Source organism: Ursus arctos, chromosome Y, assembly GCF_023065955.2.
Source record: "Ursus arctos isolate Adak ecotype North America chromosome Y, UrsArc2.0, whole genome shotgun sequence".
Classification (NCBI taxonomy): Eukaryota; Metazoa; Chordata; class Mammalia; order Carnivora; family Ursidae; genus Ursus; species Ursus arctos.
Genome location: NC_079874.1, coordinates 27,374,765 through 27,402,659, shown reverse-complemented (window position 1 = coordinate 27,402,659; position 27,895 = coordinate 27,374,765). Strand labels below are relative to the sequence as shown.

General features: G+C 42.1%; 1 protein-coding gene across 3 annotated transcripts in view; it reads right to left on the bottom strand.

The window, feature by feature from the left end:
- LOC113240765 (neuroligin-4, X-linked) overlaps positions 1 to 27,895 on the bottom strand; it is a 299,732-nt gene that overhangs the window by 96,819 nt on the left and 175,018 nt on the right. For 2 of the 3 annotated variants that reach the window (XM_044391884.3, XM_048213642.2), the window contains exon 5: positions 19,605 to 19,757. In XM_044391884.3, the coding sequence (XP_044247819.2) occupies positions 19,605 to 19,757 (153 nt within the window). Of the gene's footprint in view, positions 1 to 19,604; positions 19,758 to 23,656; positions 23,717 to 27,895 lie in introns of all 3 variants that reach the window. The other variant, XM_057315707.1, reaches the window with a different exon arrangement.

Genomic DNA, 27,895 nt, shown 5'->3' with positions numbered 1-27,895 from the left:
ACTTCTTGCAATCTATTAGAATCGTTCTCTCTAAAACAAGTCTAGAAAAATATTATTTGGGAAATTCTATCTTCTTTTTTTGTTGTTTTTGTTAAAGATTTTATTTATTTATTTGACAGAGAAAGAGACAGCCAGCGAGAGAGGGAACACAGGCAGGGGAGTGGGAGAGGAAGAAGCAGGCTCATAGTGGAAGAGCCTGATGTGGGACTCGATCCCGTAACGCCAGGATCACGCCCTGAGCCGAAGGCAGACGCCCAACAAGTGAGCCACCCAGGCTCCCCAAATTCTAGCTTTTCTGAGTGAAAATTCAGTAAATCACGCCAAGAGGAGTACGGTTTTTCTTATACTCACCTGTGTAACTCATGTTCACCCAAATCAGACACACGTCAGAGAGACAGAAAAGCAAAATTTCTTCAGCCTGATCTTTGCTTCTCCTTAGATCCGATGGACATTTCAATTTTAAGAGCAAAGATCATGCCACTCCACACACATTCTACAAGTTTCTGTGATGAGTGAGACACACGGATTTTGTCTGAAGAGCTAGCCTGTGACACTTGGTATGCATGGAGCATTTACTAAGTACTGAGTGCTGACGCAGATAATATTTCAGTACACCTACGAGGACGTCTGATCCAGGGAAAAGCTCTGGCCACAGCATGGCCGGATCTTATCTATGTTATCACTTCCAGATCAACCCCTTTACTCCCAAGTGAAAAAAACCTTCTCAGCCTTGCTTTGGAAACCCCAGAAATATTTCTGCGTGCAACACTATCGAGGTGACGTCAGCAGGAGTCTTTAGCCAAGCCCAAGAGTCTATGTGAATTGTACAAAGCAGACCAAACTGTGCGAAAAGAAAATTCAGCCTTGCTGTATAGACAGATTCAGAGGGAAGACTATGTGTGTGGCTCACTGAACAGACATCACGAAGACATGGCAGCATTTGAAATGACTTTTCATTATGGTTGGAAGGGACAGGCTGTGGTTGGGACAAGAAAGTCCCCAATTTCTTACAGCAAATGGCCAATACCTAGATCAGGATGACAGACAGTGATGAGAAACTTTCCGCCTGCAGAACAAGGGCTCTGATAAAGGAATATGTGCTGGTCTTAGATCTGAGACATTGAAGCAAAAAACATTTTGTTTGAGGATCGAGAAAATCCCACCCCTCTTGTGGACCATTTCAGAAACAAGGAGAATGAGTCAAGATCCTGGAAGCGTTCTCAGAATCGTGGCTTTCAAACAAGAAAACCAAGTCCTACCAGCGCCCTGGGAAGGCAAACCAGTTACTAATTATACATAGTACGAATCCAAAACTCTAGGGAAGAAATGAAGGGCAAATCCACGATGAAATGCACTTGATTCTATTCTCTTAGAGTGGAAGCTGTTGGATTGTGGCCATTCCTCTTAAAGGATGTGGAGCATATAAAATTAATTGGCTCACGAACTTCTAAGGAACGAATCGGATCTGTGTTTGTTGCATTGGGCTGGGAGCCGCCCGAAATCGGGGGCCATGTGGGAGGAGCCAGACGCTCCTGAATTCAACAGGAATGTGTGTGCAATGTGTGAAAGGGGATTTGGAAATTAAACATTTTAAAACTCCACACAGATGTTCGTCTTGCAACCACAAGTAAAGACAAAATCACATTTGTTGGTAATGAATGCAGCCTTTTTTGTAGACTCAGGTGTGCCGACAACACGGATACATTTAAATTATAAAATGGGATGAAAAACAAAGACAAAACTTGATACTGTGTACTAGATATGTCTCAAAATGGATACAATCTATCCATTTAGATGAAAGCAAAAGTATGCTTCACACATAGAGGGCTCCTCTTCAGAGGAGTACAAATTATCCTGAGGACATGAAAACAACGTTACATTTGATACGAAGGGTAGAGAAACAAATAAGAAAGTAAAAGTAGGCAAAGGCACGCTTTTCTTTTTTGACCACTTAACAGGAAGTGGCACTGATTTGCTCTTTCCTCCTGGCTCAGCATGAGCTGGTTTTCAAACCAGAAAAGTCTTGAGTTGGATGAATACAACGCGTTAGTGATAAATGGAGCCCCACCAAGATGAGGTGTCAGAATTTAACTAGATGTTTAGAGATTTAAATTGCAGGCTATCACATGCATATTGCCATGTAACCACTGTCAGGCTGGGGTTCCAGTTGGGCAAAAAATGACATTTGGATCTAGGGTGAGAAGTTTCAAGGCTGGGGCGCCTGGGTGGCACAGCAGTTAAGCGTCTGCGTCCGGCTCAGGGTGTGATCCCGGCGTTCTGGGATCGAGCCCCATGTCAGGCTCCTCCGCTATGAGCCTGCTTCTTCCTCTCCCACTCCCCCTGCTTGTGTTCCCTCTCTCGCTGGCTGTCTCTATCTCTGTCAAATAAATAAATAAAATCTTTAAAAAAAAAAAAAAAGAAGTTTCAAGGCTAATCAGGTTCACATAGCCCAATATAATAATATAACTCCCTTTTTAAATTATGTTTTACCTTCAGGCTACCTGTAAAATGTTTTGCTGTCTTTAAAAAATAAATACTTTGCAAGTGCTTTATAGAAAACTCCAAGACGAAGGTCTGACGAGATCCTATAAATGTGCTTTCAATATATGGTATCCTGTTGTGCTGTATTTGCAACCAAAATGCATTCCTCCAAGAAATGGGTAGATAAACACATGTCTTGGGCCTTGAAGTCACAAGGCACACATTATTGTGCCAAGAGTCGTAGATATATGGGGGTGCCTGGCTACTTCAGTCCATAGAGCATGCAGCTCTTGATCTTTGGGTTATGAGTTCAAGCCCCACGTTGGGGATGGAGCCTACAGAAAAAAAAAAAAAAAAAAGAGTTCTAGATATTATAGAGACTTTTGAAATGGTGATCCATGTCCCTGTGGTGCTCTCTGTCTCCCTAAGCAAGGAACATTTACAGTCTGGCACGCAGCTCTTTGAGGTCCCCAGCACCCAGCAACAAGGGGTGGGGAAGGGTCCTTGCATGGTTCTCAAGTGCATAGGTTAGTAATGATGGGAAAATAAGTGGGCTCTAAGGGATGGGAACAGGGCCACCTTCTTGTCTCACTGTCATGCAGGGAAAGAAAAGTCAGAGGCAAAAATTTCTAATAGTTTGAGAAGCAACTGAATACATGAGACTAAGTCTCAGCACTAAATCTAAGAGTCCAAGGAGGACGCCGCTGCTGAAAACCACCCACTCACCAAGAGTCCCAAACCGTATGACAATCCAAGGAAGAGTAAGTACCATGTCGGCATTTGGCTGGATGGAATAATGCAGGGTTTATGAAGACTGAACTAAGAAGAAGTGGAAAACTCAGGCCAAAACTGATTCTAGGATGACGTTCATCATTCTGAAAACAAGTCCACTTTCCAAACAGATTTTATTTGAATCCGGTGCTGTTTCATCCACTTTGCGTCCACGTGGGGCTTAGCCGCGGCTTTGTAACTAGACAGAGTACAGCATTAATTAACGGCTAGCAAGTTTAACTTTGCCTTCTCTTTGTTAGAAGTCATCATTTTTAACTAATTATAATAAAAACAGAAATGACATGTTGACTACTGAAACAGAAACTGAAGATGCTTTTCCTTAAAGAATAATCCCTCATTTAAAATAATCACTTAAGACACCACTGTGCTTTACCCTCCCCCCAAAAAGAGCAACAGGTATTCAATTGATGCATATCAGTAAATATTTAAAATCATTACTTTAGGGTCACCCAGGGGGCTCAGTCGTTAGCACATCTGACTCTTGATTTCGGCTCAGGTCATGATCTCAGGATCATGAGATTGAGCCCCATGTGGGGAGACTCTCTCTCCCTCTGCCCCTCCCCCTGCTCTCTCTAAAATAAATAAACCTTTAAAAAATAAAATAAAATCATTACTTTAGCAAGAGTAAAAAGTCACCAATGTATGCAATTAAAGTTGATGGGTTGGTTTTGGTGATTTTCAAGAAGTCAGAAGATGAATGATGTTAAATTCACATAATAATGTGTTCAATTTTTTTTTTCAAACTCAGAGTGGTTTCCATTTAAATGTAAATGTAATGATTCCACAAAGTAAAGCCACACTTGCTAACAAAGTAGATGTAAATACAAAATAAAATATGCATGTGTGAGCCCAGGGCCCTGTCAATGGCATACTTGCAACATGTGATTGTTGAATAAATACCTAAAGGAATAAATAGGAACAGAGAAGAGCATATAGATAAAAGTCTCTCATTCTTTTCTTTTTTTTTTAAGACTTTCTTTTTTTATTTGCGAGAAAGAGTGCGCAAACACGGGGAGGGAGAGGGAGAAGTAGGCTCCCCGCTGAGCAGGGAACCTGATGTGGGGCTTGATCCCAGGATCCTGGGATAATGACCTGAACTGAAGGCAGACCTTAACCCACTGAGCCACCCAGGCGCCCCAAAGTCTCTCATTTCTAGTTTGCAGTTTTAAAGGAATTTCTTTAAATTAGGTCTTTACCTTGTCAAAAGCATAGAAATTCAATTAGCAACTCAAATTGAGACAGTGGCGTTGAAAAAGGCCCTGTTTAATCTCATGATGAAACACCTCTGAATGTATCAGAAAGGAAAAAAGAGGTCCTTGGGGCCAGTTTCTTTTGTTATTTATTATTATTATTACTATTAATTATTTGCATTTCAGGATGTTGCGGTGTGTCTCGACCTGTTCTGTTCGCTGTTTGGTTGTTTCTATGTTCCTTTGAAGAACTGCTCTCGAACTGGGCTCCTTTTAGGAAAGCTTAAAGAGGGGAGCTCAGGGAGGACTTCAGCCAGCTTTGGACTTAATTTCTCTTGTATTGTGGTGACATTCACATAACATAAAATTAACCACGTTAAACTGTCCAATTCAGCGGTGAGTCCGAGGTCCCTGTTTCAGCCGGCTTCAGCCCCGAGCTCAGGCACCCTCATATCTGCCCTCTGTTATCAGGAGGCAGACCTCTGACTCACAAGCACTACACCTGTGTTTTCCGTCTATCACGTTTCCTCTCGCATTTGAAGTTCCATGGGGATTTGCACGGGAGGTGCAATCCCAAAGGGATCCCATGGCTGGTTATTCAAACGGGACAGAGAATGAAGAAGTAAAACATCCATGATAGTGGTAAGTGTGGATAAGGAGGGGCCAGGTCATGTGCTCAGTAAAAGAAATCCACAAGCATAAGGACAGCTGGAGTATCTATAATCTTACCTGGAACGTACAGGTAAGACTGCAGAGCCCCAGTGACGCTGTGCTGAGTGCTGCCCCGCTCCTCTGCTGGCTGGTGACTGCTGCTGCCAGGAGCCCCAGGGAGTGGTTCCTGCTTGCTGCCCCCTCCCGTTAGACCCCTCCTGGGTCTCCTCCATGATCCAGCACTCCAACACATGACCCCGCGGCTCAGTAAGTCCCCAGGACTCCACGACGCTACCTACCATCCAACAGAACTGATGGTAGAACTGGGTGGTAGGATGGGGCTTCTACCAACTTCTGATTGTAGTTTTTGTAGACTATGAATATCACAGTTTTTTTTTTTTTTTTTTTTTTTTTTGCTACGTCAATGTAGCGATTACTCATCTTGAGTTGCTAAAAATCTCCATTTCTCAAGGAAGGAGAGGAAGGTTCCCAAATTTGAACTTCAAAGGCTGGGCTCAGGATAAATTACAAAAGGCAAGCATTGCTAGCTTGGCACACCAGCGATATCTTTAACAGTTAAACAGAAAGCGCACTGCAAATTCAAGAACTAGTAATTTCTAATCGTTAATTATCAATCATATTTGTACTGTTCATGTGAACGCAGGTAAGTAACACTCTCTGAATTTATACTTGCACTGAGGCTTATGTCACAATAGTGCATCTTAAAAACGCTCATCACAAGGGGCATCTCGGTGGCTCAGTCAGTGAGGTGTCTGCCTTTGGCTTATGGTGCTGCGGTCCTGGGATCGAGTCTCACATCAGGCTCCCTGCTCAGTAGGGAGTCTGCTTCTCCCTCTGCCCCTTCCCTTACTCATTCTTTGTCTCTCTCAAATAAATAAATAAAACCTTTTTAGGGGCGCCTGGGTGGCTCAGCCATTAATTGTTTGCCTTTGGCTCAGGACATGATCCCAGGGTCCTGGGATCAAGCCCCACATCGGGCTCCCTGCTCAGGAGGGAGACTGCTTCTCCCTTTCACACTCCCCTTGCTTGTGTTCCCTCTCTCACTGTCTCTGTCAAATAAATAAATAAAATCTTAAAAAAAAAAAACCTTTTTAAAAATTCTCATCACAAGAGGTAAGGAATTGTAACTATATGAGGTGATGTTAACTGAACTGACCTGGTGATCATTTCACAATATACACATACATCAAACCATCACGCTATACACCTAAAGCTGTTACAATGTATCATGTCTTGCATGCCTAAATGGTTACAATGCAACATGTTTTACATGCCGAAGTGGTTACAATGTATCATGTTGTATGCCTACATGTGTTACAGTATATCGTGTTGCATACTCGAAGCTGTTACAAAGTTATAGATCAATTATATCTCAATGAAACAGGGAAAAACATCTCTCAGAGTAAAGAGGTTCTCCATGTAAATTAATAAAGGAAGAAAGAATTTTAATGAACAGGGTTAGTAGTATCAGAAACTACGAGCAATCTAAAGCAGGATTCTCTGCTTTAACTTTCTAGGAAATAAAAAATAAAGCCTAAGAATTCCCTATAATGGACTGATTTCATTTTCACTGGCCAAATGCTCTCTGCTAGTGAATCAATAAGAAGATACTATTTTTTCAGGGAAAAAAATCACCCCCTGTGTGAGTACTGGGCTCACAGGGTCTAGGCATCTCTGTTCATGCTATCCTGCATCCCACCACCACCTAAGCCAGATGCCATCAGAGTATAGGTCCTTCCAATGGTGAAGGCCACGTGGCATCCGTGAATCAGGCACGGGGCGCCAGCTCCTGCCATAAGACCTGCTTAAGACTTGTGTGTAAGGAACACCACCATCACTCACCTGTTTAAAACCAGACAAGAGTGTTAACTCATCTCTTCATAGTAACGTGGGACAAGAGTGAAAATACAAAATAAAGAACATCACCCTCACCAATCCTGATTCAGGCACACCAAAGCTGCTCTCAAGGGTGATGCATAAAGTGATTGATTTGAAAAGAAATCAGGAGGCATTATAAGAAGGCCATCGGTTTCATTAAAAGTCCATGACTCACTTTAAAACTTCAGATGGATTTGAATAAGTTCCTTTTTAAAAACCGGTATTAATCTTGTATGTTAATTTTTTAGGACCTGCATTTGGAGATGGCAAGTGGCCAACTTGCAATTCCCAGACAGGGCATTAAGGAGCATTTGTAATTGGATTTTATAATAGAGAAAAGGTGGAAAGAATATAGCAAAGTGATAGTTTCACTTTATATTTATAGCTTTGGAATTTTAGATGAAAATGTGAGATATAGCCCTACCCGTTGTTGGAACAAAGGCATGAGTTTTGTAGCTAACAGAGAAAAATGCTTTTGTTGCTTTTAAAACTAGTGGGGGAAGTTTTAAAGGTTCAGAAAACAAACTTCTTGGTACTGCGTGACTACATTTGAAAGCCAAGAGGACACAAGAAGGAGGTGAAGTCACAGAAAGTCCTAGGGTCTTCTATGAACATGGTCTAGTGAGTGAAAGACCAGGTTTCATCCTGAGCCCAGTGATACCCCAACACGTGGATGGAAACACTGGACATCCTTGTACCCACACACATGGAAATCACAACAATGACCCATTTGAGAAAGTTAAGTACATGGGTTGAATAGTGTCCTTCAAAAATTCATGCCTACTTGGAGCCTCAGAAAGACACCTTATCTGCAAATGGGTCTTTGTAGATGTCATTACAGATCTTAAGATGAAACCATCCTGGATTTAGGTGGGTCCTAAGTCCAATGACTGGTTTCTTGATAAGAAGAAGAGAGACACAGACATAGAGGAGAAGCTATGTGAAGACAGAGGCAGAGATGGGAGGAACATAGCCATAGCGATGCTCAGAGTTCCCAAAAGCTGGAAGAGGCAGGAAGGACCCTCCCCTGGAGCCTCCAGAGGGAGCACATCCCTGCCCCGCCTGGATTTCAGCAGCCCTGCCCCATGTGAATCTCAGATTTCTAGTCTCCAGGACTGGGGGAGAATAGACTTCTGTTGTGGTAATTTGTTATGGATGCCCTAGAAAACTAATATATCAAGATTTTTTTTTTTTAAAGATGTATTTATTTGTCAGAGAGAGAGCATGTACAAGCAGGGGGAGCAGCAGGCAGAGGGAGAAGTCCCAATGTGGGACTCGATCCCAGGACTCTGGGATCATGGTCTGAGCCGAAGGCAGACGCTTCACCAACTAAACCACCCAGGAGTCCCATGAGATTTTAGGATCATCTAAGAGACTTGCCAGCCATTTGCAAAAAATGAAGACTGCCTTTGGAAAAATCACAATCATTGTCTTGCTTACCATCATCGTTTAAAATACCCCTGGAAAGAGCCAAAGAAAGAAAATCTCTAATAAGAGCTCTATTGTTTTGGTTTGTTTTTATAACTATCAAAACCTGATAAAAATATAAAGATTTGCAGATTTTAAGATGTTTTTTGCAAACCTTAGGTTTCAATTCAAGATCACGTGCTTGCCACACGTATAAATTGTCTCTCTTCAAGCTAAGCCACACGTTATGAAGATAAATCATGAACTCACGACACCAGCATAAGTAGATGTTTCGAGGAAAATGGAACTTTTCAGTATCTGTGAAAAAGGAACAGCTGCCAAATGTAAGACGTGGAAATAAATACGGTTTACATAAAATTAGGCATTCACAGATTTTGACAACCAGGAGTTCACCCATACTGCAAAAAAAAAAAAATTGTTCAAGAAAATAGATTCTGTCCTTGGTCAATTAGCTTCTACTTTGCAATTTGGAGTCGAACACGCTACAACAGCTAATCGTCCAGAAGGTGTTTATGATCCGGTAGACACTCTGAAGACAAAAGACAATATGAGCTATGACCCCAGCCCTCACGGAGCTTAGACCTCGCTCACAGGAAGTCGACATGACGCCTGGGAAGAAACAAAGCCATATACACCGGAGTGTGAATTTCACGGTTCAAAATTCATTGAGGGACAGGGAGCATCACGCCAGTGTGACCCTCTGTTCTCAGAGAGGGGAACTACCCGAGAACAGGTGGTTCTCAGCCTTGTGGATGCCTGCATCTCAGCTCCTTCTCACGAGGGGACACCGAGCAGGGACCGGTAGAGGCCAGGTACGCTGCTCACATCCCACAGGGCACAACACACACGCCCCACACCAAAAGAACATCAGTCCAAAATGTCAATAGTACCGAACCAATAGTTTAGAAACATGACATCACTAATATACCAGCATAAGAGGCCACGTCCTTCCCCAGGATGTAAGATGAAGGGAAATAAGCCTACTCTATGAACAAATGGAAACAAAATATAACAAAGTTGAGCAGAGGGATGAAAATGATGAAACGGAAGCCAATCTAGCAGCCTTCCATGCTAAATATGTATCCATAGCACTCGCCATATTGTATAAGACTGTGCCTTTGATGAGATGTGTCTGGTCTTTATTTTTCCCTCACGGTAATAAAAATGTCATATGCTCAGGGACTTTTGTTGTCTTTTTTGTTCACGACCCTATTCCCAATGGAAGGCACCAGGTGGAAAACAGCAGGACTTCAATATATATTTCTTGAGTGAAAGAATGAATGAATGAAACACACTATTGTATTTTTCCTGGCAAAGCTATCTTTGTAAGAACAGGAAAAAGTATGTTATCACTTAAGTTATAGACATATAGCTCTCTTTCACCCTCTTTCATTTTTTTAAAGTTTAAATTCAGGGCCATCACTATAACACCTTGTGAAGTTTGCTTGCCAGCTGAAGGATGCCCTATCAACTCTTTTTGATAGTTACAGTTTTACGCCTCATGGTCACTGAATAAATCCTCATTGCGGCTTCATCAGTGCTGGTCTTCCCCTGATAGATGTATCAACTTCTGCCTAGCTCACAAATTTAGATTTCCAAGCCTGCGATATCGGATCAAATCCCCCGTCCTGCTAACATTGGTTGAAACGAGTCCATATCTGTAGACATTTGCAGAGTGGTCTATCCTAGGTACACTTCAGCCACTCTTGCATCCATACATCAGGTGAGTTCAATGATTAGACAAGGCTGACAGCGGAGGACGCCAGAGGGGCTATGCTGTGGGTAGGCTGGTGTGACAGCACCAGGCTTGCGAGATGCTGGGATGGAAGGTGGCCAGGCTGTTTGGGCGATGAAAGTCATTTTGCAGAGCTGTGGCCATGTGAAGCCAATGACCTAAGTTTTCAGATCCACGAGTAGAACGAGAGAGTCACAAAGGTGAGTGAAAGTTCCCCTCTTTGTGGTCAGTGTTAGGAGCAATATGGAACCTTTTCCGTTGAAAGTTCTAGTTTTGCAATTTCCGGTGGAACTATGGTGTGGATGGGTAGGATGATGGAAATGAAATGTGTAGGGACAATGTCATGAGAGAGATATGCCCAGGAGTGCCGTCACCTTCCACGTGGATATCTGACAACAAATGAGCTCCAAGGACGGTTGACAAAATCTGAACAGAACGAGCCGAGAAAGTGAATCAGTAACGACAAGAAAATGTGCCTCCAAGAAAATCCCAGGCCCAGATGGCTTCACTGGTGAATCCTACCCATTGTTTAAAGGAGCATTAACACCAACCCTTCACACTCGCTTGAGAACCATGGAAGCGAAGGGGACACTTCCCACTCATTCTGTGAGGAGACTAGTCCCCTGATACCAGAAGCTGGCAAATGCATCATCAGAAAACACATCTAGAGATTCATCTTTTTTATGAATAGAGATGGAAAAGTCCTCTAGAAAAAAAAAATACTAGCAAACCAAATCCAGCAACATATACAAAGGATTATTCACTGGGACCAAGTGGGGTTTATTCCAGGAGGCACATTTCGTTTAATATTCAAACACTGCCTCCTGTGATGTATTGTGTCGATAGAAAACAGGACAAAAAGCACATGATGATAGTTTAAAACATTGAGTCAAAATGGAGCAGGTCGAAAATAAGACCTAAAACTACACAACTCTTAGAAAAAAATACAAAAGTAAATTGGCGTCACCTCGGCTCAGGCAGACTCTTTATACACAAGACAAAGAGCAAAAGCCAACGAAAGAAAAAACACATAAATGAAAGTGCCTCAGAATTACAATACACTTGTGCTTCAAAGGTACCGTCAGGAAAGTGGGGGAAAACACTGTACCCCTCGGCATATACATAAGAGAGACACAGACCTACAGTCACGCAAAAACTTGCACGTGAACATCCAAGGCACCATGATGCGTAATACCCAAAAAAGTGAGACAATCAAAATACCCATCAAAGATGGATGGATACACCAAGTGCCTCCTATCCATACAATGGATTATTCTTTGGCCATCGAAACATAACAAAGTCCTTACAGGCGCACGGATGAATGTTGAAAACCGCGTCTGACTCAGTGAACGGAGTCAGACGCGGAGACCACACAGTGTGTGATTCTGTTTATATGAAAATGTCCAGGAAAGGCAAAGGTGTCGAGGTGGGATATTAGGGATGGTCTAAGTCTTTGGGAGTTGGGAGGAGTAGGTGCTGGGTTTGTTTTTGGAGGGACGATGATGTTCAAAACTTAGGTAGGGTCTGTGGTGGTGCCACCCTGCAAATATACAAAAGGCCACTGAATTATATACTTTAAAGGTGCACGTGGGGCACAGTGTTTTAAAGAAAGGACACAGATGAGAAGATTCGAGTGCAGACAAGCCCAGTGGGTTATTTACAAGAAGATTAAGAGAGATGAGGGAGTGTGAAAAGCCATGAGGAGTATTTGGAGGGCCATAGGAAATACTTATGACCCTGAGTGGTCCTCCAGAGAACAGTTTTGATGAAACATGATTTAAAAGGAGGAAATGGGTTAACGGCAAGATACGGGGATGAAACAGACACAGTAGAATGTAAAAAATCAAGAGCACGGAAAAATGAGAAGTAGGAGTGATGAGGTAGGTGGCCATTCGCTCCGAATGCTTATCTGGAAAGATGGGACATCTGCGCATGCTTTTCATGAAGAACTGCCGTACAAAAGCACGAGTGTTATTTTGAAATGGTTTAAAGTGATGCTTAAGGAGGACACAGAGAGAGCAATGAAGGGAAAAGGTATTCAGAGGTCCAGAAAACTATGGCAGTTCTCTAAGAATAAAGAGCAATGGGGTCGTCTACACCATTATCAGGATATTTTAGTAAAGGGGCAGGGGGTCACTTTGAATGATAGGAATCATTCCTCAGTCCAAACTGCAACATTTCCTTATTCCAAAACTGTTCTCTCGATTTGGCTATAAATCTTAGTTATACTGAGTAGAATTGATGGTGTTTCTCCGGTCAGACGTATGTCTATACTAAAACGTGTGTCTTTATAATGTGTTTCTGCTACCCACCTGTTTACGGCTGTACCCATTTCACAGGACACAGCCTTCCCTCTGTAACGTCTGAACCTATAATGAAAGCCATGGTGCTGAATGCAATGAAAGTCAGTGCATACAATCTCGAATCATTAACAGAATCTCCAGAGACTTGCAATTGATTTACCTGCATAGACTTGAGCTCATCTGCATCCAATGCATGCCACACTGAAGTATGGTTACATGGAATGTTCTAAAATATTTCTGATTTTTTTTATACTGGAAATTGCACACTTTAGTCAAAAAAGCTGTTATTTTTTTAAATAAAGGAGACAGTACTTTAAGCATTAGATACAATATACCTGATCAATATGTTATAAGGCAATTTTATTTGAGAAATACATTTATATTTCTAAATGTGCAAAGTAGCTGTCACTTCCGAGTTACATTTTTTCTTTCTAAGACAGTCAGTTCGAATTTGCACCTTGCAACCACCTGACCTCAAACAACTCAAGACAATCAGCTGTTCATACACTGGGTGAGAAGAGAAGAGAAAAAAACATGCAAAAGAAAGAACATGGCTTCTTTTCGAATTAATAATCTGGAGAGACTCTGTTCTGAATGCAAGCATTCCCAGCAAAGGACAGTTTTGAAGGTGTATCCTGTGTGACTGGTAACTCGAGCTTACGTGGTGCTCTGTAATTAGTTAACTGGAAATTATGTATTAATAGATCCTTCTATCAAGTGTGTCCCAACATTGTGATTTCCCAAAACAGCGATGTCCATAAAAATAAAATGCCACCTTCCTTTAGGAAACTCTAATCATTCATAAGGGATCAAGAGATTCTCCACAGCATGGCACAGGCTGGTCAATGGTTCCGTGCACTTGAGATTAAAAGAAAAAAGTCTTGGGTTCTAACTTCTCCGCACCATGACTTTCTTCACCCCAAAACACCGCTTTGTATCCCTGGGGTTCTCTACTGGCTGTAGACATGGACCCCCGTTGCCTCCGAACAAGAGGGAGCCTCTTTGCTTCGTTGTGTATGTCCATGTTTCCATGAAGGCCCCCCTCCCCATTACAGAGTCTTTACCCCACTGCATTGGTTTCCGTGTTTGTTCCCAGGCTCCTCTGAAGTCCCAAGACAGAACTTGAATCCTGAACGATGCATCTTACTTGCTGAATAAATCAAATCAATGCAGTGGGTGTTTTCAGCCACCAGGAGGCAGATGAGGAAAGTCCAAGCCCATGGCCACCAAGGACAGACCTGGACCATGAACTTGTCCACTCCCAGAGTTCACGTTCCATACCAGGAACAACAAAGACCAGATTACGGTGTTTCCAAGTGACTCTTAAATGCACAGAAACCTACTGATGAAGAAGACGATGAAAGACAACATATTTTGGGCAGACACATTTCTTGTTTTTTCCTTTTTTGCAAGACAGTGCTCCCTTGCACAATGCATGCGTGTTATGACTGTTTCTGGAGAGTCTTCCCCTCTGCCAACTCCCAGCCCAGCACAGCAGGGGACCCAGAGCCTGTTTCCAGGAGGGCTGATCACCTCTGCCACCCACCACAGAGGACATTACGCCAAGGGTTCCCATCCTTTCCACCGCCGACTTTCAATATCCTGGTTTTGCGTGCTCCCGCACTATTCCTCTTGCCTCTGGATCCCATTTCCTGCCATTTCTCCCATATTCCTTGACTTCTCTACTATTGCTTGTTTTTCCCTAAATGCAATACTTCACCTTTCCGCTCTACCCATTGAACGTTCAACTGCATTTTATATGCAACTCTAGGGGCACCTGAAGAGCTAAGTTGGTGAAGTGTCTGCCTTTGGCTCAGGTTATGATCTCAGAGCCCTGGGATGGAGCCCCGTGTCTGGCTCCCTGCTTAGCAAGGAGTCCGCTTGTCCCTCTCCCTCTGCCCCTCCCCTCTGCTCATGCTCTCTCTGTCTCTGTCAAAATAAATAAATAAATAGAAATCTTTTAAATAAGTTAAATAAATGCAACTCTTCCAGTAGGAAATCAAATCAGGGCAAACCTGTAAGGAGAGGAACCATAATGGGAGTTAGGTGGGTAGCGTCAAGACGTGCAGATCCTTGAAGGAAGAAATTATTATTTTTTCCCTTTATACGTGTTCACTTACGAACTCTTGATTTGATTAATAAAATGGGTTCCATTTGTAATTCAAAACAAAATCCTTAATGATACATAAAAACAGTGAAAAGACAACAAAGGGTCTAAGAAAACAATAAAACACAGCACTTAGCAAATAGCGGACATCTTTAACTCCCAAAGAAAGAGGGATGGACATCTGCTCTGCAGAGCACCTCGACGGTGTCCAACAGAGGTGCATGGAGCAAGTGATGGGGACCCACCAAACCGTCGCGGAGGAAAAACGCGTGTGCACAACACACACCATATGCAACTGAGATCACAGCTCTTTACGTTACAGGAACCCGTCAGTCGTGTGCTCCAATGATTGGCAGACTCCTGTATAGAATCTGACGTGCAACACCAACAGAGCAAACGCGTAAGAGTGAGACTCCTCTGGTTGACGTCAGAGAGCTGCTTCCAAATGCCACCCAGCCACCCTCCACTTCAGATGGAGACCAAGACCCCACAAAGGGGACCAGACCCGCGAGGGTGAACACGCCATTGCAGCACGTGTACGGCTCTTGTCACATGACTTGTAATCCCCCTGCTCTCTCCTCCGCTGCAAGTACACTCCCTTTACTTCAAACCGTCTCTGTGCGGTTTGACATCACCGCACCAAAGCGAAAGGACGCAATCACTGACCTTAAAGACAACTTCGGGATCCCTCCGACACAACCTTCCCCGAGACAAAAATGCCAGAATAGCTACAACACCTGAAAAACAATCAGGTGTTTCTGGTACTGCTTTGGAATCCTGGGAAAAGTCAGTTATATAAATCCACGGGCAACGTTTCTTAAGACCACAAGATACCCGTCAGGTGAGAAATGTGTTGAAGTCACCATCTGGCTCAGTGGTGTTGACTCCACGATGGGCCACGCGCAGCAGACAGGCAAAGAACGGACAACAGGCGTGAGACAATGGTGTTGCGGGGGTGGATACCACCATCGCCCTGAGCACCCTAATAATGAATGAGCAAATAATAACCCACTGGGAGGCATTCCTATCACCTCTCAGCCTTTGTTTCTTTGTAAATAAAGTAAGCGAACCCCTGCAAGGAGGTTTGCCAGGATTAAGTGAACAGCTATTGCAATCCAGGGCTGGCCACACTGCGGGCTCTCCATGAGTCTGCTGCCAATGCACAGAGGCCAGACCTTTCCAAAGCAAAAATACTGTAAAGCATGCAGGAGGCGTCCCATGGCAGGGTAACCAAAAAGGCAGTAAGTCCATGGGAGGTGAACGAAAATGAACATTTGAATGGAGGCGGAAGTAACCAAGTCAAGATGTAAAGGCAAATGGGAGACAATCAATGAGGGAAAGGAGAAGCACGAGCCACCCATAAATAAATTCCAGGTATTTCTATCAGAAAACATGAGAGAGGGGATTTCTGTTTTATGTCAAAGGCCTTTGGACAGTTGTCACAAACCAATAAATAAATAAGAGGTAGGTTTGATGGAAGTCAGGTGTTGGACATCGATGCCTTCCTAATGACCAAGGTGTAGAGCAGAACAAAGAGGAAATATGTTTATAAAAGAGCACCTTCTCTGAAAATAAATGGAACACCAGTTTGATCACTAGACTTAATGCAGGCTTAATTAATTACCTTATAGCTAGGATGACACAGCCCAGTTTGCCTGGGACGATCCCCGTTTGTCAACAGCATGTGAACAACTCTCAACCATCACAGACCAGCCAGTAAACTATAGGGTTGATGGCCAGCAAGACTGTGTCACCCAGTTCTGATTAAAGAAAACATTCCTATTTCAAAAAGCAAACGTGAAGATTCTCTCATTTCTAGGACAAGGGTCTTATATAATTATCTTTTTGAATTAAGGCTCTGCTTAGAGGACGGTGTTTGATAGAGATCAGCCATTACATACTTGGCCAGCTGCGACTGGCTCAACAATGATATTAATATGTTGTCCAGCGATGTTAGTAAGCATGGAAATTACAAAGTGATGGGGGGTCCTGGACGCCGGTTCTGGGCTGTGAAACGTCACACAATCACCTTGCAAGGGGGAGAATGCTACAGCCTTCTACAGAGACTCTGGTGAAATTCGTTGTCATTCTGAACATCACAGCTCAGACACGGGGTTGGGGGAAGATGCCCGTTCACTTCTGCCTCGTTCTGAGATCTATGTTCACTCCATGTACCAGCCTCCTCCTTGTATCATAATGCTTCTTGTTAACCCTCTCTCTTGAGTGGGAAAACAGCGTTTATCGCTCCATAAAAATAATGATATCCAGCAATATTTTTCCATTTCTTAGACAGGAAAAGAGCATTTATGCACTAATGACGTTTTGAAGAAGAAACTCAATATTTCCACGTTGTGCTCAAAACATATCTACTTGTATCAAAAGCACTAATTAGAATGTTCGTCGCCACGCGGCTTGAGCCATTTTATTTGATCATCTTTTTAAATATCTGGATCCCCGTGGTCTAAAAATATTTCTCCAGACTCGAAATAGCGACTTCCTGGAAGCTAAACCGCGAGCCGGGGACGGCTTTCAAGAGGATGTGAGCACATACGAGATCTGTGATGGAGATAAACGAAGTCACATTTGAAAATCTCCACCACCGTGTGTAATCAGCAAAGTTGGCACATTTCACCCCGGCAAATAAAAGGGGGTCTGTGGTGTTCTTAGCGCCTCTACAGTACTTCATTCGCGGAATGTAAATAGACTGGCATAGAAATGCTAAATTGATTCTTTGATTTCTTGGTCACCCATCACAGTTCTGTTATGTACCACGATTTCTTTTTTAACTCTCCGGTTGCAAAAGGTAGACTTAAAATTTTTCAATGAGAAAAATTTCAAAAGCAAACTTCTTTTCTTAAATTATATATGTGATTGATATGCCCAATGCCTACAGCATTTGCTTAAATGATCTATATGTATATATGTGCATAGATTTATATACATGCATGGATTTATATATGTGTGCATATATGTGCATGTATATTGTGTGTATGTGTTTGTGTGTGCAACAACTCCACAGCATTTTCCAGATCTGCACATCATTTCACAAACTGGCCAAATTGGTAAGAGCTCTCCATGTAAAGGTGCATAAGAAAGCTCGGCCTGGGGCGCCTGGGTGGCACAGCGGTTAAGCGTCTGCCTTCGGCTCAGGGCGTGATCCCGGTGTTATGGGATCGAGCCCCACATCAGGCTCTTCCGCTATGAGCCTGCTTCTTCCTCTCCCACTCCCCCTGCTTGTGTTCCCTCTCTCGCTGGCTGTCTCTATCTCTGTCGAATAAATAAAATAAAATCTTCAAAAAAAAAAAGAAAGAAAGCTCGGCCTGACAGGGGGAAAATCAATTTCCTTTGAAATCTAACCTTTTAAGGAACATCAACAGATCAAGCACGCAAGAGAACATTTTGTTACCCCACCAAAGCAAGAACTTGCCCAACGTCCATTGCTTCATTCAGAAAACAGAGCCCAGAGCTCCTCGTCTGTGGGATGATGCCACACACGGCCCCACACACTGCCCTCTTTGAAAAGGCTCCGTGCAGTGCTCCGACACGTTGTTTCCTCTCTCCACCTCTTTGTTAGAATGGACCTTTTGTAAAAGATCAAGAAACACGATTTCCTGTTTCAAGCACTAGTGGCCAAAGGGACTAGCCAGAGCCGCTGAAAAATGGAGAGACATGCGCGCAAACAGGGCTATGTGAAATTAACTAAAATGATTCTACAAAGACCTGCCTCATAAGACCTATGAAAAAAAGAAAAAGAAACAAAATCACAAAGTGAGTGGGCTCTTGATGCTAATGCTTTGCATTTCCTTTAAAGTAAAACAAAACAAAAACAAAAACAAAACACTCAACAGGGAATTTCTAGGGCTTTATCGATGCTCCAAAAGGCAAAACTTTGCAAAACATCTGTGGGCGATTTGCATTTCTAAATTAGAAATGCATTTCTACCAGTCACCCTGTGCCAGGGGTCTCTCACAGGTGAATGTTTTACATGTTAATGAAAAAAAAAATGTTCAAAATAAAATTAAAACATCAAGGCGAAAATAAAATATTCTTGCTAATGTTTGCGTATTTGGAGAGAACGTTCTCAGCTGTATGTTTTGTTTCACAGAGCTCCATTATACACTTTAGTTTTTATTTTACTGTAACGACACTGCAACATACACGTTGCCCTCTGCAGAATCACACTGGGAAAGACTCAATTTTCAGTACCATCTTAATGCATTGTTGTGTTGAAAACGAACGTTTTTACCTACACCTAGGAATATCCATCATAAAGCATACAATAAGCAGACAAAACGGCAAAAGAAGGTAAATCTGAAAATATTGCCCCCTGCCAAAAATATTTTTTTTTCTCTAAGCTCCCCGCTGGGGAAAAACGGAGGAACATCAAAACCGTGGAGAGCCACCCTGGTGGACTTCCATGGGCTTAGCCAGCATCCTTTTATGAGAAATCATAAACCGTTGCAAAAATTCAACCAAGAGCCAAGCTCCATTGTGTGGAAATACAATGGTCATTGTGACCCCACAGCAGGGGTCCAACACACAGAGATAATCAGTGCAGGAATTAGGTGAAACATTTTCCAACACAGAAGAAGCTAAGTAACACACCCATTTAACCACAGAAGAAAGCCCATGTCTCTGGCTATCGTCACCTGTTACCAAAGCATCACCCATCAGCAAATGTGTTCGCTCTACAGAGCTGTGTGGCCTCACAGAGTATTGTCGCGGCCCAAAGAAAGAAGAGGGCTTTAAATAAAGTTTCCTTTTGCTCTGGCGACCTTGGAGTCTGCCTTTGTTTGAGGAAGGATGGGGGTTCCCTGGAATACAATTCAAGAATTAACCACTGCAAACAGAGGGTGTACGTAAACAAACATCTCTTGTACCGTCCAGGGAGCCCAGAGAAGCAGAACTTTCTATGCATCGGAGTAGCGCAGCTCAAATCAGCCAGTCCCCACACGACGAAAAGCAGTGCCCGTTTGTCACTGCGTGTGGTGCAACGCTGACACGACGCAATCACTTACCCAGAATTCCCAGCCGGTAGTTAATGGTTATCACGATGACATTGCCGTAGCTTGCCAGAACGCTCCCGTCTATCATATTGCCAGTGCCCTCCATATAAGACCCGCCGTGGATATAGACCATTACCGGCTTCTTACTGTTCTGATCATGGATGTCTGGAAAAAAAAGTCAAGTAAGGAGACACAATAAAAAATCACACTGATTAATGGAGGCTAAGGGCAAGGGACAAGGACTACTTTTCCCTGCTTTGACCGGAATCAACAGCTGTCTCTTTTTGCATTATATACACCTTGATCAGACTGCCTTAAGCAAAATGGTCAATGGGATAATATTTTCTAGTCCTAGAAATGGTATTTGGAGAAGCATACAGACATTTGAGGTCGTATGAATGCATATGTACATTGCTGTATGTATCTAAAACACGAAAATAGAGAGAATTTAGATGAAATACTTATTTCCTAAACAGGGCTCAAGTCTTAAAAGCTGAGCTATTGAAAAAGCACATGGCATGATGTTTTCAACCTCTAAGTAAGTGTGAAATCAACTTCAAAACGGTCATTGATCTTTACTATTACTGCCCTCTCTATTCAAAGGTGAGCTTACAGATTCATTTTCAACCTCACGATGAACACACGAGACTAGCGGTGAGACTGTAAACGCTCAATACGGGACAGATGATGACAGAGACAAAGAAAGGGTGAAAAATTATCAACTGAACAGAAACGAGAACTGTCAGAAAGAAAGCACAAGATGCCCAAGCCAATGCCCTTGTTCCCGTTCATGACTGCAGTCACAGCTGAAGACACTTAACTAACAAAACACATGAAGCCACATAATAAAAATGACACGAGACTCTGGGCTCAAGGTGGAATTTGTGAAATGCTACATATTTTCACAGGGACTAGAAACTCCCATTATGACGTGCAACCAATGGGTACCCTTCATCATTCCTTTGTTGCTTTACTGAGCAGTGATGTACGAACAATGTTCTGCAATGGTCTGTGAGCACAGGAATTAGGAGACCATGTGTCCATTTGTGGAAACTGCTTTCTAAAAAAGTTATTGGTTACATCACCTGTTTAATCAGTCCTTACGCTTATATTGAATGTTTAAGAAGACTGATCTCAATGATAATTACTTCTGAATCTCCATGTATCTATAGATAATACACACACGTGTGTGTAAATATCTGTATGTTATCAAAAGAAACCCAAATGTACATTTATTTTCACCTTTTTATCAATCAGATTTTTTTTTCTCCTAGTTTACCAAGACACTTTTGAAATATCAGGAAGGAATCTTAAGGGAATGAACCACTATCATGTAGATGGTGGCTGCAAATAAAATGAATTATGATCACGATGTCAAAACACGTTCATTGGCTGCCTCATCACTAAGGCATGCAGAAGGCTCGAGAAACCCACTGGTCACAGTCAAGTACAGAAAAGAGTATCACAGCCCCATGGCTCTGCAGATTCTGAGTAGATAGCAGAACAGATCTTATTTTCTCAAATAAAATTCAAATATACGGCAAAAATCCTTTATCCATCATCTATGCATCATACGCTATGGGGAAATTTGAAAGACACGGTTGTCTGGAAGGGTGTGGCATTTTGCATGATCTACTCCTCTCTCTCTCTCTCTCTGGATCCTGACCGAGTGGATTTGTCCTCATTTATTTTCCCAGTACAGGTGTTGGCTACTCCGCAGAAGAAAAGGAAGAAATAGAGATTTTTGAGGACTGTTGGAAGGGGTTTCCTTGGAGAAAATGCTAGGCTAGTATCTCTAAGCTTTCCAAACACATTGAACAAAGTTCTCATGAACTTGAGAAAGTAATAACAAGATGTCCTATTAATACAAAGTAAAAGAAAGAAAGAAAGAAAGAAAGAAAGAAAGAAAGAAAGAAAGAGAAAAAAGAAATCACAAGTTCTTGCTATTCAATGAAAATTAGGGGACATTTTATGGTAAGAAAGTTGCATTGCGAGGGGCGCCTGGGTAGCGCAGTCGTTAACTGTCTGCCTTCGGCTCAGGGCATGATCCCGACGTTCTGGGATCGAGCCCCCCGTCAGGCTCCTCTGCTGGGAGCCTACTTCTTCCTCTCCCACTCCCCCTGCTTGTGTTCCCTCTCTCGCTGGCTGTCTCTCTGTCAAATAAATAAAATCTTAAAAAAAAAATAAAAAAGAAAAAAATTTAAAAAGGAAGTTGCATTGCGAGCACTGGGAAAACAGATCCTAAGAATCAAATGGAAATGCACTAATAAGAGATACAGAACAAGAGGCAAATTATCTTCCTGGCTGGTACAACAGAACAAAGGAAAGGTTTCAGGTTTTTTTTTTTTTTTTTTTTTTTTAAAGATTTTATTTATTTGACAGAGAGAGACAGCCAGCGAAAGAGGGAACACAAGCAGGGGGAGTGGGAGAGGAAGAAGCAGGCTCATAGCAGAAGAGCCTGATGTGGGGCTCGATCCCATAACGCCGGGATCACGCCCTGAGCCGAAGGCAGACGCTTAACCGCTGTGCCACCCAGGCGCCCCCAGGTTTTGTTTTAATACATTTCTTCTTCTTTTTACATGGTCTGATAGAATTTTTTTAAAATTAAAAAAATGTTTGTTTTAATACGTTTTTGAATGCTGGTAAAACTGCAGGCATTTGGGGCCCTCTGCAGAGGCGAGGTCAGCTGGCGACTCAGGTACAGGATACGCTTTCTAAGGCCATCAGAAAAGATCTGGCAGACAGACATCAGAGGTGGGGACAGCCCTATGAACACAGGGGAATAACAATAAAAATAATAACAATGTGAAGAGAAGCAGGCATGAAAGCAACATCGGCCAAACTTCTCGAAGCACAGTTGATCAGAAAAGAAGTGAAAGCCAGCAACACAAGCTACAGACTAGAGACGGGAGGCTGTCGGGGATTTCTCGCTGCCTGGCGGCAAGAACTCACCAGCCACTTCTGTGCCTCACATTGCCTGTCAGCCCCAAACCCAAAAGTTCTTCAAGGGCCTTCATCACCTGTGGTAGATGAATGGAGGTCCGTGCATTTTGCTCCTGGGATGGGAGAATGATGCTTCTCACCCCCCTATGCAGCCTGCACAGCTACATACTTGGGACGTCTCGTTTCTTTGAAACTATGGGTTCTGCTGAAGGCATCGGGATACCTTGTGTTCCTTCTCGCTCAGAGGCCACGGTCTTCCATCTTTTCAAAAACATGAATTTACTTCTGGTGGCTAATTTATCAAGTAACGTCGGATCCTTCAAGAAGCAACCTTCCATAGCAACCAAACATTTGAGGGGTGGAGGTGAAAAACGTTCTCAAACTAGCCAGGGTGAGAAAAGGAAAAGGCATAGATCTAGGGTGTCTGACCTTTTTGGTTTTGTTTTGAGATCTACACTATCCCTGGTGTTTTTTTCCCCCTTTAAATGCCGCTAAACAGCAGCTCCCTGAGAAACAACATCTCATTAAAACACTTTTTCATGTATTTCACTGTGAGCCAGAGAAGATTCTTTGAAACCTATTTTTAAATCCGTATGCTTAAAAAAAAGAAAAAGAAACAAACAAAAGCGAAAATGCCAGACACCTAAAAAGTTGTACGAAGGTGTCTCAGAGTTTGGCAACTTGAGAAGGAATCAAGAAGACCAAAGTTCCAAAATACAACATAACTTACAAAATAACCTTTGGAAGGAAGAAAAGAACATATACATGCATGTTCTAAAATTTCATTTTCTCTTCTTATGACCAAGCCAAAAAAAGAAAGAGAAAAAAAAAAAAAAGGAAAAAGAAAAAGAAAAAGATGGGCTTCCTCATAAATAACATTTTTTTTTTACCCACTTCATATTTAGAAATGTTTATACTTCTCAGATAGTTAGCATTCATGTACAGGGTCCTTGGGACTAAAAGGGACAGTGGTTTCCAAACAAGAAGAAAATAAAGAAGCACACGGAAGTGTACTCATTTCAGAGAAGGGGAGGAAAAAGAGATTGAAATTAAAAAAAAAATACAGAAAGAGAGATATAAAACCATGCATCAGGGTCGAGCTTTGAAAAAACAAAAAATACCTTCATCTTCACCACGGTCATTACTGGTTATATCATCTGCGTTTTTCTTTGTGTTGGCTCCTGGGGTCATATTGAGAAGGAAAATAAAGGGAAAAAAGAGAATTCAAAAACAACAGGTTTGCAAAAAAATCAGAAGAGAGAGAGATACTACCCAGTAAAAGAAAAAAAAAAAGTGTCACACAAAAAGTTGAGAGTTGTTACATTTGGATTTCAAAAAAATGAAATAGGGCAATGCAAAATGCATAAAAACATAAAGATGTCAAGAAGAACAAATTCAAAATGTTACTTGAAAAAATATTCTCTATCCTGTGAAAATGCAGTTTGGGGGTTAAAATGATAGTACTGCAAAAAAAAAAAAAGAGCTAATGTGAGTTTGAAAAAAAGAAAATTAAATTATTAAAAAGGATTTCCCACATTCTTAAAAGAAATGAATATGAAGTATTTAATGTTCCTCTAATTTTAACATGTGATAATCTCCATTAATTCATGAAATGTCTCCAATACACTTTTGTTAGGACATTCCATAATGTAAGAGAAAACACATTTACACAATAAACACGGAAGGACTTTCAATAAAAATACTTAAAATTCACATTCACATGCAGAAGAACTTAAAACAGAGCATTTCAAATACAAATCAGAAATGTCAATTTGTTAGTTAATTTAAATCATGACAGTCACCTCTCACCAGTGGCTACAGAGCTACTACCCAGTACTTGATCCTGTTTAGTATAAAAAGAAAACAACACCACAACTACCATTTTCAATAAGGTTTTCTTAAGAAAAGAGAAAACATTATACATCCTGTTCCCTGTGTTTGAAAAACTTATCAAATGTTACTTTGGTGTCATTGCTCATTGAATTTAAGGTAAATAAATAAAGTCACCTACCTTGATGACCTGGAACACGTAAGTTACCTAAGAATCTCCATGGAGACAAAATATGGGGAGATGGGGGCATCCCTCAATGACACCAAAAGTCACTCTCTTATGAATTCTGTATGCAGTGCACCATTTTGGTTTTTCCCATTTTCCAGATACGACACGCTAAAACATTTCATATTGCTCGAATTGTTTGGTTAATTAGCTCAATTGGCTTCTTTTATAGACAGACATGGCCCTGGGGGAATGCGTATCCCAGACCCAGTAACTTCAAAAGTGCCTGAATGACATTCTTCCTGAAGTCCTACATAACTCAAAGGAACTCTTCATGCTTCAAAACCAAAATTAAGAAGATGCTGTTTTTGTAGGTCAGTTATGGTTTATCTATGGTCCATTTTATGCGGTTCAACACTTCTCAGCAAGCACACCTGGGTGGGTGGCTAGGAAATCCTCTTTGTTGATTTTTGAGGCTTAACTATTCCCACTGTAGATAATTTCAAGTGACCAATATAAGGTCATTGAAGACAGCTACAAAGAGATGTCTGGGACCCCTTGAAACTCCAGGCTACCACCTCATCTACCTAAAAGTAGAGTTGAGTCTTGTCGGAACCCACCTGTTCTTACAACACATTCACTTCCAATCCCTTAGAAAGTATCATGGCATTGCTACGTCAAGCTCTTATAGTCACTGGCTTGATATCAAAATCTATTTATATCCAACAATCCTACTGCATTGAAATACCTAAAAGAAAAAAACTTAAAAAAAAACCAAATGAGCTTGACCGTCTTTGGGTTGTTTTTCTCAGGGTTTATCAGTATAGAACCTATCTCAAAGCTAACTCATGGACTTGAATTTGTGATGAAATTGTGTACAGGAGCCCAAAAGGGATGCCTTTCTTAAAGTGCACTATGTGAATACGCAAAACTGTCTTACAAAACAAGTCCTCTCGTTTCAAAAAAAAAAAAAAAATCCATTCATTCATGGAAGAAGATTTTATAAGCTTCTATAGAAACAGGTCACTTCTTTGATTTAAAAAGAAAAAAAAAAATTAAGGTGCAGTCAAAAGCCAGAGGAGTGCGAATGTGCTCCCTGATTCAGCAGATTCCTTCCAACCAAATGTGTTCGTGTTTGTCTTCCTCTTGTTCTAACGCAGCATCCAGAACACATGTGCTCAACATGGAGAAGGCATTCTTTAATGAAGACCCCACACCTGCACTTCACCCTTCCCAGGAGCCTGTTCTTGTAATCTTGCCCCTTTCTGAATATTCTCGTTCGGAATCTCTTTTCTCTTGCGCTCTGGGTCCTGTGTCCTGGCGTAAGCCCAAAGGCCGTTCTGCAAGCCAGGCGTCCGGGGACTGAAATGCCAGAACCCTCTCCTAAGACCCACCTCTCCGTGCCTTCAGGCTCACTGTCAGGGCACAAAACGGGAGTGATCTAAAATTCATCTCGGGCTGGAAGAGACGCAGCGCTTGGTGAACCCTCCCCAACAGAGAGAGGAAAGTTCTCAAGATGAGTAATGCTTTCACATTTCCATAACGTAGTTCCATTGATAAAGTAGCAATCCAGGATAACCTCCTGCCTCTTTGATTCCTTACCAACTATCTCCATTAGCCAAAGTGGGATTTGTAAGAGCTTTACTGATGTATGATTTACATACGATAAAATGAACTCATCAAAGCATAACATTCAAGGGCTTTTTCATGCAGTTGTGTAGCCATCGGCATAATACACATTTAGAACATTTTCATCAATTCCAAAAAGACTATCCAACTGTAGGTTCCATGTTCCTATCCTCAGTCTTGTTAATCTACTGTCTTTCAAGATTTGCCAGTGTTTTGTATAAAAGAAATCATGTGTCGTCTTTCGTGTCTGCTTTCCTTCACTTGGCGTGATGTTTCGAAAGTCGTGCATGCTATAGCAGGGGTCAGTTCTCCATTCTTCTGTATGCATGGATAATACTCCACTGTAGGGACACACCAAATTTTGTTTTTTCTATCCATCAGTTGATGGCCATTTGTACTGTTTTCATTTGGCGGCTCTTAGGAATAATGCTGCTATAAACACTTGGGGACAAAGTTTTTGTTGGCATATGTGTTTCCCCGGCTCTTGGGTAGATATCTAGGAGTGGGATTGCTATCTTACAGGGCAAACTGGTGCTTTAAGAAACTGCCAGACCATGTTCCCAATCTCCCGCGTCATGGTGCATTTCCATCAGCCTGACTATGGGTCCCAGTTTCTGTGTCCTGTAGCCGAGCCTTAGGTTATCGTTTTGGGGATAGCCATCCTAAAGGGTGTAAAATGGCGTCTCCTTGTGCTTCTGGTCTGCAGCCTACTAATGACGTACGATGTCCAGCATCTTCTCACGTAACATCTTCTTTGGTGGGATGCCTGCTCAAATATTTTGCCCGTCTTTAAAATTGGGTTCTTTGGGGCGCCTGGGTGGCACAGTGGTTGGACGTCTGCCTTCGGCTCAGGGCGTGATCCCAGCATTGCGGGATCGAGCCCCACATCAGGCTCCTCCACTATGAGCCTGCTTCTTTCTCTCCCACTCCCCCTGCTTGTGTTCCCTCTCTTGCTGGCTGTCTCTATCTCTGTCGAATAAATAAATAAAATCTTTAAAAAAAAAAATTTGGGTTCTTTGTCCCCTATTACTGGATTGTAAGTGTTCTGTGTATTTTTTCAGATGCAGGTCTTTTCCAAGAAATATGACCTGCAAATCTTTTCTCCCAGCCCAAATCTGGGCTTCTCTTTTGGTTTTATCAATGGTGTCTTTTGAAGTGCAAAAGTTGGTTTTTAATTTGGACGAGGTCGATTTTATCAATTTTCTTTCAGCGCTTGTGCTTTTCATATCACATCTTAAGAACTCCTTGCCTAACCCAAGACCCTGAAGATTTTCTCTTATGCTCTTTCCTAAACACTTAAGAGTTGTAGTTCTTAACACCTTTTATTGAGTTACTTCCAGCGTATGATGTGACGGTAGGTTTGAAATTCACTGTTTGCCTCTGAATATCCCATTGTTTCAGCACCCTTGACTGCAACATTAACTTCTCCCTCATTAAATTCTTGAGACACACCATTGCTGAAAGCCGGTTAACTATAAATTCAGGACTCTATTTATTTCTGGACTCTTTTACTTATATTCCATCCTGCATTTCTATCCACAGGAGGCCCCAACTGTCCTGATGACCATAGCTTTACACTATGCTTTAAAACGGGAAGGAGAAGCTCTCCAACTTTCTCCTGCTTTTCCTTTTTTTTTTTTTTTTAAGATTTTATTTATTTATCGACAGAGATAGAGACAGCCAGCGAGAGAGGGAACACAAGCAGGGGGAGTGGCAGAGGAAGAAGCAGGCCCAT